This window comes from Prosopis cineraria, unplaced genomic scaffold (genome assembly GCF_029017545.1).
Source record: "Prosopis cineraria cultivar Desert tree isolate PC_DT_omini unplaced genomic scaffold, ASM2901754v1 PC12, whole genome shotgun sequence".
Taxonomy (NCBI): Eukaryota; Viridiplantae; Streptophyta; class Magnoliopsida; order Fabales; family Fabaceae; genus Prosopis; species Prosopis cineraria.
In genome coordinates this window covers 18,042,304-18,067,595 of record NW_026555343.1, presented here as the reverse complement: position 1 = coordinate 18,067,595, position 25,292 = coordinate 18,042,304, and the positions used below count along the sequence as shown (strand labels likewise).

Here is a 25,292-nt window from a genome sequence, read left to right as displayed (position 1 = left end):
TCTCACTCTATGTCATACATTGTGGCATGTCACCATACGTTGCAATGCACATGACAATTTTTTTTTGTTGTTGTCATGATTGTTCATTGATGTGAACTTTCGGAGTGCATCATTTTCACATACGAAGTCCAATTTAAGTGATTCAAGCACCCACATGTAGATTATTTCAAACTCAAACTAATGACTTAGGTTTCACCTCTATTCAACATTTATTTTAAAAATTGGATATCCAGATGAAAAATGACCATTGTATGTCCTTTTCGCTTACTTGAGCATCCCAAAACCAAACTTTGTGTCATTAGCCACATTCAAGGCTTGACCACATCCAATAGAACATTTTTCACTTTGTTGACTAGCTCTCATATAAAAAACACAACCATCATCAAATTTGGCCACCAACATGCCCTTTCCTACACAATAAGGCCCTTTTTCCACATATTTACTCAATTTCACCCATATGGCTAAATCCTCAACATACTAGTATCTTAGCCCTTCTGGCCTCAATTCACACATTCATATACACATATTCACATGTGATCACAAATACGCCCTTCACACACAATAAGGCTATTTTCTTAAAGTTATGCACATACACATACCCATGACCAAATTCATTATTTATTCTCCACACAAACATTTTTCACTTTAGGGTTAAGATAAACATTCATATAAATACTTCAACCATATATTCACGTGGTCATACGGCAACTTATAAACATGTATACATTTACAACGTTATTAATTCATTACATGAAACTCAAAGTGCAAACATAGTCTCACTACTTTTGGCCCAGTTCTTTCCCTCTACAACTGCCTGTCTCAAGACATGTAAAATGTTAACTACGGGGTGAGATAAAAATCTCAGTAACCAAGATAATTCAAAGCTATCTATTAAAGAAATTAACTATAAACAAGCAAATATAACTTTATCTATCTCAATTGCAAAGTATATGTATAGTGTGTGTATATATATATATATCCATTTTCACCAAATTATTTTCTCACACATATGATCATCATAGTCCATCCATCCTCCATACATCTTTGATTGAATTCATAGGTAATTTGTCCATCTCCTAAGGAATTTAATCCTTATGCAACCTTCCATAGATGAACTAACAGGCCAAGGTGTTCTATTCTACTTTAAGAATATGAATTCCCCTTTCACACACACAACGGGTGTCATTGACTCCTATCCATACCCTCACGAGCACTAAAGAGTTGCCAGATTGCCTGAATTTTTCTTGGTACAATCCTCTAATATTGCTACACTATGGGTCCCCTAGTGTTAGCTAATCCATATAGATTTTTCACACATATCTCTTCATTACAAGGTGAACTCCCACCCTCTCTAATGCACATGATGAAAATATATGCAATATCACACACACACACACACACACTCTCTCTCTCTCTCTCTCTCTCTCATCAATAGTTTACTTTTAGATCCATTTTCACAAATAAGTAACTTTATAAATAAAGTTCTTTTCAATACAAATCATGCAAATTTTCAAGTCATGATGATGATGAAAATCACACACCACATACAATTTTACTTATAAATAATTAAACTAATTAACAGATAGAATGAATTATCTAGTTATCTTAGCCCTAGTTAATTGTAATTAACTATCTAATAACTTTTACTTAATCAACTTAGCTCCCAATCATTATCTTCACGCTCTCAATACTTCTACTAACTTTAATACACTCTAAATCAAACTTCCACCCTTTTTAAACTTCTTATTTTAGGTCAAATTAAGCCTATAACCTCAGAGCTCAACCGAAAATCACCAAATTAGTCGCAAAACCTTAGTTTAACTTCCAAGAACCTTTTTATTATGGTAAGAAATCATCCCCTTAAAACTCCTTGATTCAATTTCTCTATACCAAAAACTAAGAGAAATTAGGGTAGAATGGTAGCTACAGGTAGTACAAAATTTACTCAACAAGTGACTAGTCATAACTACCTCCTAATGCTTCAAGATCACTTGCCTTAGTAGACCTCATGTTCCTTCCCTCTTCTTTCATTCCTTTTCCCCTTCTCCTCTCTGCTTTCACGAGCTAACTAATGCATACTAGTATATACTATACACAGTAAGAAACTTCTCACTATAGCTCACAAACTTTGTACTGGACCACCATTCTTCCACTCGATCCTAATTAGTTAACATCTCAACATGTCAAAATATCATTTTATCATCAAAAATCTTCATTACTCAGTTAATTCACTAATTTGTTAATTTATCCCTACTTAGCAATTAGCTTTTGGATTTAGAATTTGGATATTTCAAGATAATAAGGCAGATATATTGTGTGCATGAGAGTGGAAAATATATGAGAATTTGGCCAGGAATGTGTATATGTTTGGAATTGTGAAGATAGGCCTATTATGTGTATAAAGGGTAGTTGGACGGGCAAAGTTGTGTGAACATATGAATTTTGATGTTATTACTATTTAATCATGCATATTGTATCCCATGGATGTGGTCAAGCCTTTATAATCAATTATTGACACGTGGTTAAATTTAAGACAATTGAATGGGTGAAAAATGATAGAAAGTAGTCATTTTATATTTAAGTATTCAATTTTCAAATGGAATATCAAATTGAAATGAAAACTATGTCATTAGTTAGCTTGTCAAAAGAGCTTCATGTGGGTGCTTGCATCACTCCAATTAGACACTATATGTGAAAATGGTGCATGTCAAAAATTCATATTAGTGAGTTATCACTAACAATAGAAACCTATACATGTGTCGTGGCATATGGTACACATGCTATACCACATGTCATAAAACGAGAACTTCTGGCTCTGTCTCACATGCCATGATGCATGTGGCACATGCTGCAGTATATGGCCATTTTGTTAAAATATGTTGTTTTGCCTCAATTTTCACACTGTATGATATTTATATAGCTTGTAAGCTTTCGTTGAGCAATGACAACTATTTTTTAAAGCTTTTCTATGATTTTTAAAAGTTTTAAGATCCCAATCATTTAAAAATATTTGTTTTCAATATTTAGAGTAATGATAATTTGCTAACATTAAAGGCCTAGAGGAATTTTAATTGTATCAGTGAGGGTTAACTGTGATAATTTGGTAATGTCAAGTGGACATTACATCACTCATGGTAATAAGCTACTTCTTGAGCTTCCATTACTATAAAGGGATCTAAACAATAATTAATCTACAAGGTTAAATACTAATCATTAGATTACAACTTTAATAAATACACTTTTAGGCTAAGATAGGTCACCCCGCTCTCCAAAATTTATCATTAGCCTAACCTACACTCCAACCATATTCCATCGATTCCATTCAACATCTAAGCTTAAACCCACTAAATTACAACCCATATCACTCCCAAACTTCCAATTTAAGCTTAGGGTTAGTCTAAACCCTAGCCTAAAATTCTACATCTTTATAAATTCACTAAATCTAACCATAAAATCTTAAATTAGTTGCCTATAGACTTAAAGAAATCAATGCATTCAACCATAACACAAGGGGGATAAAAACATCATCCAACCTTGTCCAAAAATATTAGAAAATTGGAATGAAAAAAGGAAGGGTCAGGAAGCTTACTCAAGTGTAATTATACCTTAGATTGCCTCTAAAGTAGTTAGAATGTGAAACCTTAGCAACCAAAGATCCCTTTTCATCACCTCTTGCATTTCCTCCTTTCCTTCCATTGATTCTCAAATTGGTCTCGCAATAGATTTCACAAAAATATGTCTTATCTTCTTTAGTGATAATTCATATATTTTATACACTTTTGCCTCTCTTTTCATTGAAGCTACACTTTTGCCTCTCTTACTTTGACCTTTTAGCACTTATTTTAATATAATTTGGAATAAATGGGTAGTATTTATGATTAAAGGGAAAAAAATATTTTTTGGGAATTTTTAGGACTTATTATATATTTTTTTTAGATTTTGTTGAATATTATTTTTAATTCCTTGAAATATATTTTCTATTAATTTTATTATTTTATTTGTAGGCGGCTACATGGAAAGAGAAGAAGAAAGAGGATAAAGTGGGGAATACTTTTCTTTTATCATTTCCCTTTCTTTTTATTTTATTCTCTTCTCCATTTATTTTTGATATTTTTCTTAGGCTTCTATTAAATTTCAATTCACTCACAGTAGACACAAAAACACATGTTCAATATTTTTACCTGGGAAATTCACATGCTCTCCACCACATTAGGTTGGAGAATTAATGTTTAATCCACTACACTTACTTCATATATTAATCCACCACTTGTTTTATTCATTCATAAATACTCACAGCATGTGCTTTCCACTTGATTTTTGCTCATGATTTCACTTAGAGCAACTCATATACAAGTTCAATTGTACTTTACTTACAGGGACCACTGTCTTCTTCAATTCTTTATTTTTCTTTTCCTTGTCAATCATCTCTAGGTTGCATCAGGGAACTCGAATATTCACATGTATGTCATCAATTTCATACACTTCAATGATTGCTCATACTGTCTTCTTCAATGCTTACAATGAGGGGTAACTCGGTATAGTGAGTGGAATCAGACTTTAATGGGAGAAATGATAGCATTTAGATACTTAATTGTTACAATTGGTACTGTTAGTCAATGTAGTAATTGACTCAAGGTGCCAATTTTGTGTAGATTATTATGTGTAAGGCATGAATTGAGCAAAAGAAGTGCGATTGAGTAATATAAGGGTTAAGGTAACTATATAGTTTGTTATACTTATTAACTATTTTAACTGCATAGAAGTAAAATGTGTAATTATAATTTTGATGTTTATAAGTTTTCTATGCATTAGTGGTTTTGGCATGAAAAGTGATTTTAAAATAACTGTTGATTGATTTCTAGTTTTAAAAGTGTTGTGTGTGTGTATGGTGTAAAATATGAAAAGTGGTGATTTATGCTTGAAAGCATGATCTTAAGGGGTAGGAGTTCACCCTAGATATACGTGAATATGTGTGTATAGAGATGTGAATGAATAAATCCATATGGTTAGGCTAGCACATGGGACATCTAGTATAGCAAATTATATCAGGTTAACAGTAGTGATTAAATTGATTTTTGATTGATTGTTTGGTGTGTTTAATTTGTTCTTTCATTTGATTTTTCCTATATTTTTCCTCTGTTTTGTCCAAAAAAATTATGAAAAATAGAAAAAAAAATCTATCAATTTTTCTCTGTTTGTTAGAATTTTCATTACTATTGCCTAGAAATCTTTCAAACTTGCTAGTTTAAGGTTTTTAGGTGCATGAGGTGTCGCCATGGCAGATGGCATAGCAAGAACAGGTCAAGAGGTCTTGCTTTTAGACTTGATTGGCCCAACTCCATCCTAATTCACTTATAAGGCTGTCCAATGATCCAATAAACCTATTAAGAGTTTAGAAACACCATTAATTCGATAAATGCTCAAGTTTATTAATTTACCCCTATAAATCCTTAAGATTCCAAGTTCTAAAATTTAAAGATGTTACATTGCCCTTACTAATCCACAACTTAACCATTCCACTGTTGGTAACCATGGGACTAACCCAAGAAGATTACCTAACCATGGTTAGCCATTTCAAGCATTTTAAAAATAATTTAGCTGTATTTTCTTTCAAGAATTGAAATCCTAAGTTTAAACCTTCTAAAATAAATCAAATATGACTTTAATAAGTCTAAAATAGAGTAAAAATAAATACAAAAGCATGAGAAACCATTTTATAGTCAAAATCCCAAAAAAGCTAGTTGAAAAGTATCAAATAGGAAAAGATAGAGGAACACGCCACGGCACGTGCACGTGCACCGCTACTTGTTCCTTTATGTGCCTCGCACTATGGCAAATACACTAACTTGATAGCATAGGGGCAAACTTCTGACTACCCCATTTCTTTGTTCAACGTCCAATCGAGGCAATTTAGATGTATACAGAAAGCTCATTACATAAACTGGCTAATGGAGTAGGTTTTACTTTCAAATAATTTCACATAAAAGAGTTGGACAGCCAAACACAATTTTCACACTTTAATACCATAAGGGTATCTAAAACCTAATGCAAATGCCAGAAGCCGCAAATATTACTTTAATACCATAAGGGTATCCAAAACCTAACGCAAATGCCAGAAGCCACAAATAACACCTAAACCATACTCAATAAATCTATGATTACCTATGCAACATACCACGGTCACAATTTAATACACATATCTCATTTTCAACCCCCAACATTTTAATACCAAAAAATAGGAGGAGGTTTGTCATTGCATAAATTCAAATATTTCAATTATTGCAATATGACAAATTTTCCTATACTTGCACTAGTATTTTAGTCCTATTAAAAATAATTAAATTTACATACAATCACTCCAGGCTCGAAATACAACAATCAAATCATGAGGATCCTTATAGTGCAAGTATAATCAAAATGCATCCCTAATTGCTAATATCTTTATAATTACACATAAATTAATATAAGATAGGAGGCTTTATAGTAGGAATTAAGAATCCCTAAGCTGATGAAGCTTTTCCTTTTTCTGTGCTCGAGCTAAAGCCTATAAAATGTTAAAAGAGAGGGGTGAGTATAACGACTCAATAACCAAAGTACTTCTATCTTTTGCAATTGCATACCAATTGACATTCAAAACATGTATGAAAGATGAAAACCCATATCCACTTAATCGCATATAACTCATATCATATATAAACAAACAATCATATTTCTCATAATTACATCACATTACTTATTATTACAATACTATCAACTATGTGACAAAGGCAAACTCAATAATCACAACTTGCCACAAACTTAATAACTACATGATACATCATTGACTCTAACCTTATACTTTTCTTATAACTTTCAACTAAAGCATGAGCTATAAATCAAACAGGGCTTCCTCTATATAAATAGACTACCCAAGCTTACTAATTTTGAGGAGCAACCCAGCCAAAGGTCATTACACTTACTCTCAGACCACAATTTTTCACATTTTTGAATCCTTAGGGTATCATAAACTTTAGGCTAGGCTCCTCAACAAACAAGTGAAGATAGCTAGGTTTGAGTTCTTTGACAAACAATGGGATAGTCTCTCAACAAATAATGGGACAAAATCTAACCTTTGATTCCAATGATAGGTAGCCAATACCACATGGATTTTTTCTACTCCTCCTCTTAGATAAACTCCTGCCCATACGATCATGCAATGATTTATGCTCTCATATTCCAACATATTTACAAATACAATTGCAAGCTTATTGATTTCAGCATAACAACAAGCTATCTCATGTGAGTATCACATATTATTTCCACTTCTCATTATATATCACATATCCTTAATTGTAAATACAAGCAATTTTCATGATAACATATATTCACCTTTCTCATATAGTTTTATATCATGCTTCTTCAATGACACAAATATCTCAAGTACATTATAAAATTTCATTTCATAAGCATATAGCCATTTGGCTACGTACCTAATCTCAAAATCACATGATAACATTCATGGAATACAATACTAATATATATATATATATATATATATACACATCAAACATTTCATTTCAACAATTTAAATCAATTAACATACAACTACACAAAATTGATTCTCTTGATTACCTCAAACCTTTGAGTGGTCAAATGTTTACTCCAAAATATATGCTTCCAAAGCTTGATCCCAAATTGAGTTGGTGCACAAAATGATTAATCTACAATTAATCATATACACAACCATTACTATCACTAAATATACTCATTTAGCTTCCTAACTCAACAACTTAAATACCCTAAAGTCTTTATCTCTTGCATTTAAATTTATCCATTGGGTTTATTAACTTCCCTTAGCTCACATTAACTCTATTATACACTTAGCTCACCATTAATAGCATTCAAACCTTACCAACCACCTCATTAATGTCACTTTTGGACATAATGGCTCCTCAACCACCAAAAACATGTACAATCATACATTATAAGCTTAAATTACTCAAACATCTCGCATTAACTCCATTTAAGGTAATGGGTTAGAACCCATAAACTCTCTAGTCTGAAAATCACTCCTACTTAACAAAACCTAACCCAAAATTTTTGAAAAATGAGAGAGGAAGGAAGAAGGAAGCTTAGAAGACTTACTCTTTGTAAGGTCTCCCTTACTTAACCACATAATGCTCCAAAACCAAGGTAATCAAGGGTTTAATTCTCAAAGAATTATCAAATTGTAAAATTTCATAAAAAAAGGAAATTTCTAAAATTCTTTTTTGAAAGGAATCCTGTAACATCCTAAAAATTTTAAGAATCAAATTTATTTTAAAAAATAAAATATTTATAATTAAATTAAAATTAAGAATAATTTGATAGAGACCCAGAGTTTGAATTTTACTCAACAAAAGTTTAATTTTATTTTATTTTTAACTATGAAAAAATTACTAAAGTTGACTAGGGCTTTTGTGTTATAATAAGAAATGTTGGGCCCTTCCTTGTAATTATTCCCAAAGTGTTTGGATCAGTTTTTTAAGAGCAGATTCATGAAGAAATAAAACAAGAAACCAAAGGAAAGAAACGTGAGATGGAAGAGAGGAAGAAGAGAGGAGGAAGAGAGGAAGTTAGGCTTAGATCTAGGAGGCTTTGCGACTATTGCGAGCTCGGTTACACAATAGTTAAACTCTCTACTTCAATCCTCTTCCTTTCCTCTTAGTTTTCTTCAATTTTTGGAAGAGAAAATTTTTGAAATTTTCTTCCAAAGGCTTTATTCTTATAAACTTTAGATTCCTTGGGTCCTTGAGAGGTTGTTTTGAGTTTCTATATGATGCCCTAATATTTTGAGCAAGTAATTATATGAAAAATAGAGTTTTAAGGCAAAAGTCAAACCCTAAGAGGTTGGGTTTTGCTCCTCAATGGTTTAAGCCTATTGATATAGTTATAATTATGCTATTTGAATTCAATAAGATTTAAATTAAGGTTTAGTTTTCATTATAAGGGCTAATGGTGAAAGTTGGTAACACTAAGTGAAGGTTTTTAATTAATTAAAAATTATATGAATTGGAAATTAGCCTAGTAGTGGCTAATAAATAGTTTTAATAGTTAAGTGATACTATATAGATGGTTTGTTTAATATATAGACCATTAGGATGGATTATGGCTCATTGACCCAGGTTGTATGGTATGAGTTATAGTCTTCATTAATGCTATTTATCATGAAAAGTGATATGGATCACTTATATGTTGTAGGAAATTATTAGTGGAACTTAACTGGAGGATAAAAAACAAGCTAAGTTTCATTCTATGTAAGAGGAAATCCTTTTGATATAAAGGGTTGAGTTAACAAAGGAATTTATATTTCTTATTGCTTTGTTTAGCTATTTTTGAATAAATATTACTAGCTATCATGTATTACATGTTTTAAATGATTAAATGCAATTAATTATGTTTTATAAAGACTTAAGAGGAATTACTTGGATAATAGTGCACATATATTTTTCATTTATTTAACAATATTGTTTTTATAGAAACAAGGTTGTTTGCGTGCATTGAAATTATAGAGAATGGAAGTTACACTTAAGGAAGTGTAATTAGGTTAGGTACCTTAGAGAGGCTAAGGAACCACCTAAGGGAAGAGTGATATTTGTTATACTACTTTAGAGTATTGAAGTGGTCAATAATTAGGAAAGGTAGACAAGAGTGAAAGGCATGATCTCGATGGGAGTTTACCAATGGGGAGATGTGAACTTATGATATTCTATTGCATACTGCCAATACTCAGTGTTGCCTTTTATATTGTGGGCTCAGTGCACTAAAGTGGTTAGTGGATTGAGTGTTCGACACCTCTCAATGGGGGAGGGAATCTGACATAGGAACTGTAAAGTTGAGTGCCTAGGCTAAGGCAGCTCTCACATGGAAAGTAAGTTGGGCTGACTCTGGGAAGGACTTAGCTTCAGCTACTTAGGATTCACGTTGAAGAAGCACCGATAGTTAGGTGGATTCAATCATGTCTTAGATTATATTTTGTGTCTGTGGAAGTACAAGTGAGTATAAGGTTTACCTGTGAGCTAAAGAGTGCCAGGGGGTATTCTGTTAGCCAAGAAAGGCCATACTAGCCTATGTCATGCATTCACGTATCTGAAATGGTTAAATTATATACTATGCTGAATTTATTATTTGTTTATTCAATTATGGCTTACTTGGTAATAATTAATGTAGATTTCTCTATTACTAAGACTGTGGTTGTCTCATCCCTTTCTTTTCAATATTTCCAAGTCTAAGAGAAGGAACTAGTGGTGGATGGGGAAAGGAGTAAAGCTAGGGATTGTTTGTGGATTGTAAAGAACTATCTTTTGAGTAAATCCATTGTAATATATTTAGGATTAGGGTATCAGTAGGATGTGATTATGTATATATATATGTGCATATGTGTGGATTGTATGGCTTGTGTATGAATTTTTGTCTGCTTGTAGACTTATAGCTAGAAAACTTGGTTATAATGTGATTTTGATAGATTTATTTAGTATACCAAGTTTTCACTACAAGCAAATATTTATTTTGATATATATATATATATATATATGATTCTACAAGCAAATGAAAAGTGGTTACATTGCAAATAGTGTGCTATGGGCAAACGTATACCTTGAATAGAGAGAGAGGGTGCGTGGGCCTCACGGAGATCTTTGAGCTAAGTAAAAATATTTAGCGTGTGTATTCATATGTGTATATGATATTTGAAATGGTTTTGGCTACTTTTGTGTGATTTGTAAATTTTGGGGGCATAGGGCCCATTTTGAGAAATGGCATCCGAGTGGTCAAATTTTGATATAAGGAGTTTTTCCATCATTCAAATGTTCTATTAGGTACTCTTAATCCTATTTGACGTGTCCAAAGTGTTCCTATAGGTTTGTGACTATTAGGATGAGATTTGAAAAATTTGAAAAATAGCTTTTATCAACAAGCTATACTTTTGCATCCGAGTATTCAAATTTCAATTCGACCATTAGATTTTTCTAAAATTTAGATCACAAGTAAAAAATTTTATAATCTTTATGTGGTCTTTGAAATAACTTCGATCGGACATTGTACAAAGAAACGGTGTACTTTGAAAGTTGGTTTGGAGGTGCTCTCATGACAGCTATTTAATGCTGTCATGACAACAAAGTGGCTAAATTTTCAACATGCACAAATTTCAATCTATATGTTAGATCTTTTCAAAATTTAGTATGCTAATATTACTCTTTAAAAGTGACATATGAGCTCTAAAATTGCTTCGATCGGAGGTCAAATGATGAAATTACACACTCCAAAAGTTGGTCTCCAAAAGTGCTATCATGATAGTAACTTTATCCAATCTTTTAGAGTGTTCAAATTCTAATCCAATCGTTAGATCATTTTTTAATTTGGTACACAACTAGTAATCATTAAAAATGATGTGTGAGCTTTAAATCACTTCGATCAGAGGCTGAATGATGGAATGGCACCTCCCAAAAGTTAGCCCGGGAAAGCTGTCAGGGCAGCAATTTAATGCTGTCATGACAGCATCTTTTTATTCCACTTTCATCTAACTTGCTTCCATATGCTATAAGTAAAACCTATAAATTTTTTTAAATGTTTTAAATGTTTTTCTTTTTGTAATGGTGTATTTATTTATTGATTTAAATGATTTATTTTCTAAGTGAGTTTTAAAATCAACTCCTTAACCACACTTAATTTATTTGAATTGTATGATTTTTAAATAACAATTGGGGCAAGTGTTATAAATACCAAATTCAACATTTCAAATCTCAAATATTTAAAGCTCAGATCAGAATTTTTTAAAGTAAAACAAAAGCTTGAAAATCAATTGAGACCCAGAATAATGAGTTTTAAGACTCAAAATAGATATGTGTGCAAAAAATAACACGTGTGCCATGGCTCGTAACATATGCACTGTGACTCATCTTCTTTGTGCCATGCACTGCGGCATGAGGTGCCATGTGGCATGGTGCATTACACAAATTTGATAGTAACAGTACTATCATTTGATAGCACAAGGAGCGAACTTCTGACGCGTCCTAAATCTCCATCCAACGTTCGATTAAGGTGGTTTTAGTGTCTATATGGAGCTTTCTCTTAGCTCTAGCTAATGGCATTATTTTCACACTCAAATCCTTTTTCTATAAAAGTTAGATATCAAAACCTATTTTGACCACTTTTTCACAAAATTTCTCAAATGGGTGTCCTAACTCAACCACACGTGCCAAATAGCGCTCACACCGACCATCCGACTACACTCAATAGACTCTAATGAACTCGTGAAATGCACCACACAAAAAAAAATATATATTTATCATAAAACCACCACTCAACCCCGATTTTCTCAAAACACAAAAGGGAAACAAAGTTGCACAAATATATCAATTTCATCCCAAATCTTTCAAAGTACATATGTCTCTACTTGCACAAGTATTTTGGCCTTATCCATGAGTTTATAACCAAAACTCACTAACCCAGAGAACAAAATACACAAGTTATATACAAAATCATGCAAGTAGTGCATAAATCATGTCAAATAATCCTAGTTGGCAATTACATTAACAAATACACATGAAAACAACAAAAAGAGGCATAAAGAAGATTACTTCACAATCCTAGGCCTCTGTGTGTTTTCCCTGACTCTGATCCGATGAGCTAGGTCTTATAAATATTGAGAATTGAGGGGTGAGTATAACTATTCAGCAACCAAGTTTCACTTAACCTATACAGTTGCATATTAATTGTAAATAGATGCAATTGAACAAATACACAGACATCACATATAAACACTTGGCCACGATTCACAAAACTAACAACTATGTGACTGGGCCTATAACACACCATATCATGATATTTCACAAAGTAAAACACGGGGTCACAATAATAACAACCATGCACCCTTAACACATGCTAGACCATAAAACTAATAATCATGTGGCCGGACCTATATGCATGATCATATGCCAACCTTATAACCTCCTGTTACCTCTAACATGAAACTGGTGGCTACCACGTGACTACATCCCTCATGGACTAACCTATCCTACCACTTGTGAGGAGTTATCAGGCCAACGTCAATTCACTCACTTATGTAATCTAATTTCCTCCAATACTATCAACCATGGGGTGTCGTACCCTTAATCTAGCCTCCTCATGAACCAATAGAAACTAATTAGGTTTAAGTCTCTCATAGAACAAGTGGGACAGTCCCAAATCAACTATGGGACAAGGGCTACCTCTCGATTCCAACAATCACTACTAGTATCATGTGAATTTAAACCAATCTACTCCTCTCCCTAGGCAAACTCTCACCAATGATCATGCTATGCACATTTCTCACATAATATGCATTTCAAGAATCAATCCATGATAAATTATCTCATATTTAGTCACTCTACACATTCAACATATCACATATCACAATTCTTTGCTTTTACAACAACATGTCATAAGTAAATTTATAAATCATAAGTGGCTAGCATAATAAATGTTTTTCCTTTCTAAAATCATTTCACAATTAAACACATTGCCGACATGTATTATTTATTTAAATCATCAATCTCATTTCACAAACATAATTAACATTCAACTATAAAAGTTAGTTTTTTCCTAGTTATCTCAAACCTTTGAGAGGTCAAAGGTTTACCCCTCACAAGATCAACTTCTAAAGCTTCAACAAGCTTGAATGGTGCCAAATGATTCACACTACAATCATAAGCAAGAATATCATCACAATCCTACTCTTAGGGAAATATCAACATTGATTCCACCTTTCCTCTATTCTACTAATCCCATAAATCTCTACCCATTCATATCCAATAGGCTCTTTAGGTTCCATTAACACACATTATCAGTAATAACACTTCAAACTATCATTAATGCACATAAACCTCTCCTAACTACCACATTTATGTTAATTTTTGTATCTTAAATGCTCTCATGGACCAACCACTTCCAAAATCATCAATATGGTGTTTCAATACTTTAAACAACTCCTATTATACCCTTTTCAGCCAATGAAATTAGATCCATACCCCTATTGATCGAATTTCAACCTTTCAACTCAAACCTTACCATAAATCATCATAAATGAAGGAGAGAAAGGAAGTAGAAGGCTTATATTACTTACCTTGGGTGTTTATAAGCTTCAATCTATCACTAATATGCTCTAACAACAAACCTTAGCAGAGCCAAAGTCATGCTATTCGGTTTCTCCTTCCTCTTTTCTATTTTTCTCGCACTGATATGAATCTAATATATTAAATTTTTAGCTATGCGCTGCAACACACGCTGCCCTCTGTCGCGGTGCATGGCACAGAGGAGCTCATTACATTCAAATCTATCTCTGTGCACCATGACGGACTGACCACGTGCCACGGCATGTGGCACAAAGAGCACATCTTTACTTTTTCTTCTTCTTTCCCTACTTGGGTGGCTCTCCATCAATTTGGACCCATTTTTAGGGTTGAAATGACCACAATTATTCACTAATTAGACCCCTCTAGTTACACACCTTATTAACTCACTAATCAAAATAATTGGGTTGACTAATCACAATTAATTTTCTCGGATGTTACACTCTTAGTATTAGATAGCTTTAAAATACTCCCAATGTCTTAAATATTTAAGCCCTAGTAGAGCTCCTTAAGTGCTCTTCGTCTCTCTCCTTCAATTTTTTTGTTTTCTTTCTCTTTTTATGTCAAAGCACAATCTATTTATTATATAATTTAAGCTTTGCACCAAATTGCAGCATGTGGTATAAAGAGGTTTTTTTTCATATTTTTTATTCTATTATGCTGTGATGCATGCCACACACGCTATGGCATATAGTATAAAGCCTCAATTCTTTGTCTTCCTCCCTTTTTGAAGTCCAAATGAATCGGTTTTAGTCCTAACCCAAAACCATAGTTGAAAGCACAATTCAATCATTCATTAACCCTCTTTAATCCTATACCAGATTAATTTACTTAATTTTCCTTGTTTAACCTAATTAATCAAGTTTAAATTTTTTAGGATGTTACATTGGAAGCTTACTTGGATGTTAATCTATTAATATGCATGTGTCGTAGCGTGTAGTCTTAAGAGCCACATCACCAATTGGTCCTTCCACCTGAGCTTGGATAACCCAATACATGTCCTATTTCAATTTTAATGTTGCCAAAGGTTCAAAATACCCCTTAGTAATAACTTGGTAAACTTAATTATTTTGTTATTTTACAAGTTTATCCCTATTATGCAATGAAATTCCAAATTAAAAAAATTAGGATGTTACATTTCACAACATTAAAGACCCAACCCTTAATAAAGAGGACAATAGCCCTGATGGGCTCAATCTTCGAAAGGAGTCTTGACTTTTAAAGTCATTAAGAGAGGAAATCAAGAAACCTAAACCCAATTTTGTTAATAATCCTCATCCTTCTTCATTCATCTTAAACATTTAGGGGCTATGCTCAGGGTCTCTCAAACCCACACCCATGTCTAAACACCATGCACTACTGCAAATTCATGTTGAGCCTTTGGTGTCACCTTTGTACAAATAGCGATAGTGATCACTGGATGCATTTCACTACCTCTAAACCTAGGTTTCACATTGATTGTGTTGAACTTGCAGCATTATATTATGATTTTTGCTATTGTTATAATCGCCTTCTTCACTGAGCTTCATATTTTAGTTGACCTCCTTTCGATTTCCATTTTGTTCTTATTCTCTCTCATGGCTTTGGATCTTTTGGTATGTTGATATTATGTTAGTGGGGTTACTATGAAGTTGGATTTGATCAAGCTTGTTGTGTTCATTATGAATATAATTCTAGCTTTTGTTGTGTACTTAGCAAAAATAGTGGAGGATGGATCAAGTATGTAGTTACAGTGCCTCTTTGGTTTATGGGGATGATAGGGATTGCAATGCCTCTCTTACAAGGTGATTTATAGAGCTAAGATCACATGAGTTTGGATGAAGCTAGGGCATTGAAGCTTAGTAGCATCTTTCATGGTGTGTTGAGAGGGTGAGAGAGAGATTTGGAAAGGAGAGAGAGAGAGAGAGAATACAAACAAAATGTGGATCTTACAAGGAAAATAAAATGTTCATCACTCTTAATTTAACAAGAAGTGACAATCTGTTTTTAATACTTGATAATTTATTTTATACTATTTTATAATATAAAATATTAAATATTATTTAAAAAATAATTCATGACTTAATTTGCAGGCTTATCCTACTGCACGCGAGCGCGTCTCTGGATCTGTTTCTTCTCCAACTGATTTTCACATTCGCTCTTTCTCTTCTCTCCTCAAACACCACACCACCCACACAGCGCGTACAAACACAACCAATCAGAAGCTCGCACTTCCACTGCTATGTTCCACGCGCATAAGAAGTCGCCTGCCGCATAAAAACAACACAGTTCAAAATGAAGAGGAAGATGAAAGCGTTTCAAACTGGGCCGTAGATTATTGGATTTAAATCGACGGACCAGATTGTTTTTACCACTGAAAGCGTGTATTTTCAAAAAACAAAAAAAAAATATTGGGTTAAAAAAAAAAATTTAAAATATTCTAAGCTTGGGCGTCCCTGCTAGTACCCCTCCCGCGCCCTTCTAGGGTTTTAGAGTCGCCGCGCTTGCAGTAGTATTGAAGTTTTCTTCACCTGTTTCGTCACTCTCCTCAGTATCTATACCCAGCTTCATTCATTGTTTCGCCGTGAGTTCTCTGTAATTGATTTGCTCTCTGTAATATTCAGCATAGTGATTTAGGGTGGTTGTTTTGTTTTGTTTTCCTTACTACCTTGCTTGGATTGGATATATGTGATTGTCATCTGATTCTTTCTTAAAAATTGATTCTCTCGCTTAAATGATATTTAGAACAAGTGAAGTGATGTCATATGTCTGCAAAGAAAAAGTAGGAAACGGCAGCGAATTTAACTCCTTGCATTTTCAATTGTTGGGACTTGCTTGAGTATTCTAACAGTGTCAAATTTTTTGTTTTTCTCTTAGTAACTGTAGCGCAGATATGCAGGTCTTGCTTTCTCGGGCTGTGGTTGGTCTCGTTTATTTTTTACTTCATGTACTCTTTAAGTTTTTTTGGGTTAACTTCTCTTGAAAGAGCATTAAACTTTGATCAATAGGGCGTTGTATTTTAAGATTGTTAATGCTGTCTTCGGAACGGCTGAATCAGTATCTGGTATTGTCATTTAGGGGGAAAAATCGTTAGAATATTATACTCAGTTATTCTCAATTTTGGAGCGGGATATGGAAATACCTAAGGGCATACCTCACTATTATTTTTCTGTTTGTTTCAGATCAATTTTTTGTTGCTATTACTTTTTTAAGGATTCCTGTGTTTCTTTAATTAGTTGATTATATTTGTATGCTCCAGGTTCGGATGGCCATGGAGGTTACTCAAATTCTTCTAAATGCACAAGCAGTTGATGGCACTGTACGGAAACAAGCAGAAGAAAATTTAAAACAGTTTCAAGAACAGAATCTTCCAAGTTTTTTGTTTGCCCTTGCTGGGGAATTGGCAAATGATGAGAAGCCTGTAGAGAGTAGGAAGCTTGCAGGTTTAGTTCTTAAGAATGCCCTGGATGCAAAAGAACAGCATAGAAAGATAGAATTTGTCCAAAGATGGTTATCATTGGACCCAACAGTAAGAGCTCAGATTAAAGGATTATTGTTAAGGACCCTGTCCTCCCCTTCTCTGGATGCTCGATCAACTGCCGCACAAGTTATTGCAAAAGTTGCTGGTATTGAGTTGCCACACAAGCAATGGCCTGAATTGATAGGGTCTCTCTTGACGAATATTCCTCAACTTCCTGCTCCTACAAGGCAGGCAACTCTGGAGACTCTTGGCTACATCTGTGAAGAAGTTTCCCCAGATGTGGTAGATCAAGATCATGTAAATAAGATACTCACTGCTGTTGTTCAGGGCATGGATTCTTCTGAAACTAATAATGATGTCAGGCTTGCTGCAATTCAAGCCCTATACAATGCCTTGGGCTTTGCTCAAGCAAATTTTTCAAATGATATGGAGCGTGACTACATCATGAGAGTTGTTTGTGAGGCTACTCTTTCCTCTGAATTGAGGATTCGACGAGCAGCTTTTGAGTGTTTGGTTGCCATTTCATCAACCTACTATGAAAAATTGGCTCCTTATATGCAGGACATATTTAGCTTAACTGCCAAGGCTGTGAAAGAAGATGAGGAGCCAGTTGCCCTTCAGGCTATTGAGTTCTGGAGTTCAATATGTGATGAAGAAATAGATATATTAGAAGAATATGGAGGAGAATTTAGTGGTGATTCTGATATTCCTTGCTTTTACTTTATTAAGCAGGCACTTCCAGCTCTTGTTCCTATGTTATTGGAGACACTATTGAAGCAAGAAGAGGATCAAGATCAGGATGAAGGTGCATGGAACATAGCTATGGCTGGAGGCACATGTCTGGGCTTGGTTGCTCGGACAGTTGGTGATGATATTGTGCCTCTAGTTATGCCATTCATTGAAGAGAATATAACAAAACCTGACTGGAGGCAAAGGGAAGCTGCTACATATGCCTTTGGTTCCATTCTTGAGGGTCCATCACCTGATAAACTTGTACCGCTTGTAAATGTTGCTTTGAATTTTATGCTCACTGCATTAATGAAAGATCCTAATAATCAAGTAAAGGATACTACTGCCTGGACTCTTGGACGAATGTTTGAATTTTTGCATGGCTCAGCTTTGGAAACACCCATCATCACTCCAGCTAATTGCCAACAGATTATTACAGTGTTGCTTCAAAGCATGAAAGATGTTCCCAATGTTGCTGAGAAGGCATGTGGTGCTCTTTATTTTCTTGCCCAAGGTTATGAGGATGCTGGATCTTCATCCTCTCCATTGACACCCTTTTTTCAAGATATTGTTCAAGCCCTTCTTACTGTTACTCATAGGGAGGATGCTGGAGAATCACGACTTCGAACAGCAGCTTATGAAGCCTTAAATGAAGTAGTGAGATCTTCTACTGATGAAACAGCTCCAATGGTGGTGCAATTAGTTCCTCTCATCATGATGGAACTCCACCAGATTCTTGAGAAACAAAACCTTTCAACTGATGAGGGGCAAAACGAACTACCTGGTCTTCTCTGTGGTTGCTTGCAGGTCATCATACAAAAGTTGGGTTCATCCGAGCCAACAAAATACCACTTCATGCAGTATGCTGACCAAATGATGGCCCTGTTCCTAAGAGTGTTTGCTTCTCGTAGTGCCACGGCACTTGAGGAGGCTATGCTTGCCGTTGGAGCTCTGGCTTATGCATCTGGCCTAGATTTTGCTAAATACATGCCGGAATTTTACAAGTATCTGGAGATGGGACTCCAGAATTTTGAAGACTACCAGGTTTGTGCCATTACAGTAGGCGTAGTTGGTGATGTATGCAGGGCCTTGGAGGAAAAGATTTTGCCTTATTGCGATGGGATAATGACCCAACTTCTGAAGGATTTGTCAAGTAACCAGCTGCATCGATCTGTGAAGCCTCCTATATTCTCATGCTTTGGGGATATTGCCTTGGCAATTGGTGAAAACTTTGAGAAGTACTTGTTATATGCTATGCCTATGCTTCAGAGTGCTGCTGAGCTATCTGCTCACACATCAGGTGCTGATGATGATATGACAGAGTACACAAATTCATTGAGAAATGGAATCTTGGAGGCATACTCTGGGATCTTCCAGGGGTTTAAGGGCTCTCCGAAGACTCAACTCTTGATGCCCTATGCTCCTTTTGTACTGCAGTTTTTGGATAGTTTGTACATGGCGAAGGACATGTAAGCAAACTTTTGTACTTGCTATTTTATCAGTTATATTCCTGGATTTTAATTTGTGTCTTTCTGTTGGTTTAGGGATGATGTTGTGACAAAGACAGCTATTGGTGTACTTGGAGATTTAGCTGATACGTTGGGTAGTAATGCTGGTCCCTTAATTCAGCAATCGGTGTCCAGCAAAGATTTCCTCAAAGAGAGCTTGTCATCTGATGATCATATGATTAAGGAGTCAGCTGAATGGGCCAAGTTGGCTATCAGTCGAGCCATATCATTTTGAGGTAATTGCAGTTTCATGGGACCTTCTCCTTGCATAAATTTGTATGCATTAGGTGAGTCACAATTGGATCGTCATTACCATTTTTTTGGCTCAAGTTCTTGGGTACTTTAGCTGTCTCTGTTTCTTTTAAGCAATATGGAGTCTACTTTTCGATTTCATTTTTAATTTATTTTGCTTTGCTATGGAGGATGTTGGGTGGTGATTAAATTCTCTTCTAACTTGGCAGAAACTATGGAGTTTTTCATACATGAGGAGAAACAGGTTTAACAGTGAGGATGGACCAAAATGGTGATTTCCCATTATACATTTGCCCAGTGCTGTCTCCATTGGCTCGGCTTGATTATATTTCTTCATTTGGGCCGGTGGTGTACTGTCTGATATTTTATAGGTTGTAGAGCTGGGGCGGGGTACAGTCTGTCCTTGTCTTTTTTTGTTATTTTTCCTCTATTATTTGGCTGTAGGGTGGAAAACAGTTATCTTAGTCTATATGTCTTGGAATAGGCAATGAAACATACTTGCGGTCAAGTTGAAGTTGGTCAATCATTCTTCATCCATTATTTTGTATTGAATTTTCTCGTTTTTGGTTTGATTTTTTTTTTTTGGTCTCATTTTATATATGAATACATCTTCAACATCTGTGAATAACCTGTCATCTCTAACGATGAGGGTAACTCAAATGTTATATTCTTACTTTCTGATTTACTCATTAAGTATGAAAAAAGTAATTATAGCACAAACAGTGGATGTTAAAATGAATTTTATAGCCACCAATCTTTTTACTTGATGTTACACCATACTGGTACCTGCCGACCCCACCTAGTGGGATAAAGGCTTGTTGTTGTTGTTGTTGTTGTTGTTTTACTTCAAATTCCAACTATTTTGTTGTTGGTTTGCTTCTTGTATAGGATCTTTTTTTCTCTTATGATTTTGCCTGATGAGATAAATGAAGATCCAGAATTAGCATATGGTGACAGGTTTGCAAGAAGAAATATTGTGTGCTATCCTTTGGATGTGATTGCTGCTGTTCAAGAAGAGCAGGCAGATTTCACGACTGACTTCAAGTCACCTCTCTATCTTGCTGTTACCATAGCTGTAAGGATCTATCATGAAGCCTTAAAATTTTCATTTTCTTTCTTTCTTTCTTTCTTTTTTGTGGTAACTACAATTTTCATTTTCTGGGAAAGCCGATATGGTGATGACTTTGGGGGAAACTAATAGCCGATGAAATCAATCGAAGGAATTCAATGAAACTGATTACATTGTTTCTGTTTCACAGGGAAAGTAAAAAGTACTAGTGAGCATTCATTGATGTCATTTTCCTCAATGCTTTTAGTATTAGTTTAGCATTTCCCCAGTAGTATTTAACGATGAATGTAATTATGGCTTGGGAAGAATAGGGTATCCTCTTATGTACGACACAATTATGAATTATTCACTCTGTCCTTGTATACAAGGTATTTTTTAGAAATTTATTTTGTGTTTAAATATAAAAGGTGCCATAATTTTGAGTAATTGGATAATTTTCTTTTTTTCTTTTTGTCTTGAAAAGGAGAAGAGATATTATGTTTTATCTACCACCATGATATTGATCAACGTTACTAGGGAAAAAACTAGAAAATTATTTTGGTTTTATGTGCTTTCAACTAAATAGTAAACTTATTGGTAAGCAAGATTTGATTAAAATATTTTATATATAGGGGACGGATGACCTTAAATATCAAGAGAAGTGAATTATTCTATTTATTTTTTATTATAAGGTATTTCTAATTATTGCGTTAGAATTAAAGAGACATGGTTAAATAATTAATTTTATTTACAAATAAAATTAATTTTCAATTTTATCCCTACTTAAATAAAATTTTTTTATATTTGCATTATATTCTCTCTTAGTTAATGATTTTAAATAAATGTAATATTAAAAAATATAAGTAATATTTTATTAAGGGTTTTATATTAAGGATTGCAAAATTCTTTTAGAAGATGTTCGATAATAAAGATTAGAGTGGTATGTAATGTATGTCTTGACTATGAAATTTGATTGATATTGAAGAGCTGAAGTTGTATTTATGGACCACTGTCAAGGCATGCTTCTTGTCCTAAACATGTATAGCTTGATATGTAACTCCGCAATTAATCATGATGTTCTCTGTGAACGTGGATTCATTTTCTTGCTCAATGATAACATTGAATAAAAGCTTCTATTAAAAATAAAAGAAAGCAATCAAGTTACAAGAAATTACATTTCCTTGCTCAAGTGATTCCAGTGAAAGGATTGTAAAGCCAGCAAGAGCAATTGTTTCTGAATTAAGACTTGCTATTTAGAAGCTTGTCTAGTATCTATTTTGTGTAATCAAATGATTCGAAAAGATACTTTATTGGTCTTAAATATGAAAACTACCTAACTACTAACTAATTCACATGAATTATGAAAACCAATTTAGCTAACTATTTAACAATTGATAATTCACCCTTGCAAAGGACATTTAATTATGAGAGAATTACATTGAAATCTCATACAAGAAAATTAATTATTATAAAGTTTATTGACAACTAAATTAAATTGTATTGACAATATAATCAGTTGTTAATGTAGTTTAATTCAGTTGTTAATGAATCTTACAATAATTAATTTTATTGTGTGAAACCTGATTGTAATTTTCTCAAAAAGAATATGAAAATGAAGATAAACAATAAAATAAAAAAATTATTAATTACAGTGTAGAATGATAAGATATGATGAAAAATACACGCATCTAAAAAGTTTATAGCTAAGTACATTGTTCATAAATAATAAATCAAAGAGTAGATTTTGTATGAATAAAAAATATCAGTTTCTCATTTCACCAAATTTTATAATTTTATTGTATTACATGTGTTACTATATACAAGATTTTTTTTTCTTTTTTTAACACAAAAATTGCAAAGTACTTTAATTAAATATTTAAAAGACAACAATAACCTTTCAAGTATAATCAAAATAATACAAACCCCAAAATATTGTATAAACCATACAAGTTTAAATTGTCTATTGTTCAAATGGTAAATATTCTATAGTCTTCAAAGCTATGTGTATTTGTCACTTCAACTAAAAAAAGCTGCATGTGTTTATGGGCTAGCTTGAGCCCACACTTGTTTTTAATGGGCTTATAACGATTAGATCTAAAATCTCTCTTGTAACAAAATCTTTTTTTTTTTAAAGCTTGGCTCTTAATTTTTACTAGGTTGAAAAGGATAGCTTGACTGTCCTATTTGTATTGACAAATGTGATTATATACACTTCACAAATTTTCAATCTTCTTTTTAAAGGCCAACTAATTGCTTCAAAAAGAAAAAGAAGAAGCAAAGGCCAACTGATTGTTAAACAATGTCTCTTCCAATTTTGTAAGGCTTCAAGATGGAAACTCAACACTACTAAATCTAAACTCTTCTACTCCAAGAATGTCAACATCAACAAAAGCATGCAAATTATTGAAAAGCTTGGAGTTCCTTTCATAGGAAATCTTGGCAAGTATATTGGAATTTCTCTACTATACAAAAGGCCCTCCAAGCTAACTTTTGCCCCTCTTCTTGAAAAAGTTCATACTCATCTATTCACTTGGAAGGGTCACTATCTCAACATCACAAGGAAATCTATTCTCTCAGCCATCCCTGCCTATACTATGCACACTATGCTATTATCAAAAAATGTCTTTAATGACTTGGAAAAAACATCTAGAAACTTCCTTTGGGACTTGTTTGACGGTACCCAAAATACCTCATCTCTTATCTTAGAGTTGCATTACTAAGGACAAAAATTGTGAAGGTCTTGACTTCAAGAAACTTAAAGGCCAAAACATTGCCTACATTATGAAGATTTGCTAAGGAATTATTACTAAGCCTAATTGTCTTTAGGTTTGGATTCTTCTTGAGAAATGCAAATGTAACAAACCAAGAATCCTATGGTGTGTAAAATCAGCTCTACATCCTCCACTTGGACTAGTATCGGCAAAGTTTGAGATAATTTTATGTCATTCATGGGTTGAAAAGTTGGTAAAGGGAATCAAATATCTTTTTCATATGATAGATGGTCCCCCCAACCTATTATTTAGTATGCCTTTCCTAAAGCTGATTCCATTTTTTATGTCATAGTCTCTGATTTCCTATCTACTTCTAGAGGGTGGAAGACTGATCTTTTATGCCGCTACCTTTACCATGACGTTATTAAGCTTATCCTCCTTGTCCAACCCCCTAATCCTCATGGTGATAAAGACATTCTTAGCTTGAGGCATTCTTTTGATAATAGCTTCTCAATAAAATCTGCCTACCTAACCATTGAAAATCTAGAAAGTATGAACAACTCAAATATTTGGTTTATGATTTGGAAATGGCCTACTTATGATAAAATTAAATCGTTTCTCTAGAAAGCTACCTAGGATCATTTGTAAACTAAGTTTATTAGCAATGAAGAAGCTAGTGCTTGCCAAAAGGCTTGCCCTTTAGGTCTAACTCCTTGGACTCGTCTATTCATATATAACATTTTATAGAAATGATGGAACTTAATTATTTATAATAAAAATGTGTGAGCTTTTCTAAAATATTTTTTATTTTAATCATTTACATTATACATCATACAATAATCTGGGTTCAATTTTTCCCCCTCAACTATTTGTATAGAAGCTGTTAATATTCCTTTTTTTTTTTTTTACAATGTTTCCCTTCAACAACTTAAAACAGTACAATGTTTATTGTGTTATTATTGTAACATCTTAATTTTTAATTTTAGAGGTTAAGTAACATTAGAAGGAAATTATTTCATGGTAAAAGAAAATTCACCATGTAATTATTTGAGAAAAATAATTTACCGAAAAAGGATTTAAATTTTAGAAATTTAATTCCAAGACATTATTTTTTATAAAATGAAGAAAATAACAACGTTGGTTGGGATTAAATAAAACTTTTTTTAGATGTTTTTCGGACTTAACATATTATACATATTTTGAATGTTATGAAAATTTTATTTGCATATAGATATACAAACTTAATTCAATCTTCGGAGTTTCAGGAGAGAAAAAAAGGATAGAAATTAAAAATCGAAAACAAAAAAAAAATGAAAGGGCTGTTTGGGTTCGGGCCATGGCAATTACAACAATTTTCAAATTAACCATGGGCCACGTGTTGTCTTTTTTTTTTTTTTTTAATTCGCCCTCATTTACTCCATCATCCCCTCCAACGTTTCTCTCCTCCTTTATTCTCCA

At 33.5% G+C, this 25,292-nt stretch overlaps 1 protein-coding gene across 9 annotated transcripts; it reads left to right on the top strand.

Annotated features, from left to right (window-relative positions):
* The first annotated feature begins 16,531 nt into the window (after positions 1–16,531).
* LOC129288422 (importin subunit beta-1-like) lies at positions 16,532–21,526 on the top strand. 9 transcript variants are annotated; one of them, XR_008588001.1, is made up of 6 exons: positions 16,532–16,689; positions 17,365–19,784; positions 19,860–20,059; positions 20,285–20,346; positions 21,033–21,150; positions 21,335–21,526. XR_008588001.1 is itself a non-coding variant. In XM_054924979.1 (4 exons), the coding sequence occupies exons 2-3, from the start codon at positions 17,371–17,373 to the stop codon at positions 20,056–20,058; spliced, it is 2,613 nt and encodes an 870-aa protein (XP_054780954.1). In that variant the 5' UTR covers positions 16,532–16,689; positions 17,365–17,370; the 3' UTR covers position 20,059; positions 21,033–21,526. The 9 variants fall into 9 exon arrangements, 3 of the variants coding, with proteins under 3 accessions (XP_054780954.1, XP_054780952.1, XP_054780951.1); XR_008587999.1 differs by having other exon boundaries at positions 20,964–21,150; XR_008587997.1 differs by having other exon boundaries at positions 21,033–21,526.
* Positions 21,527–25,292: the final 3,766 nt, after the last annotated feature.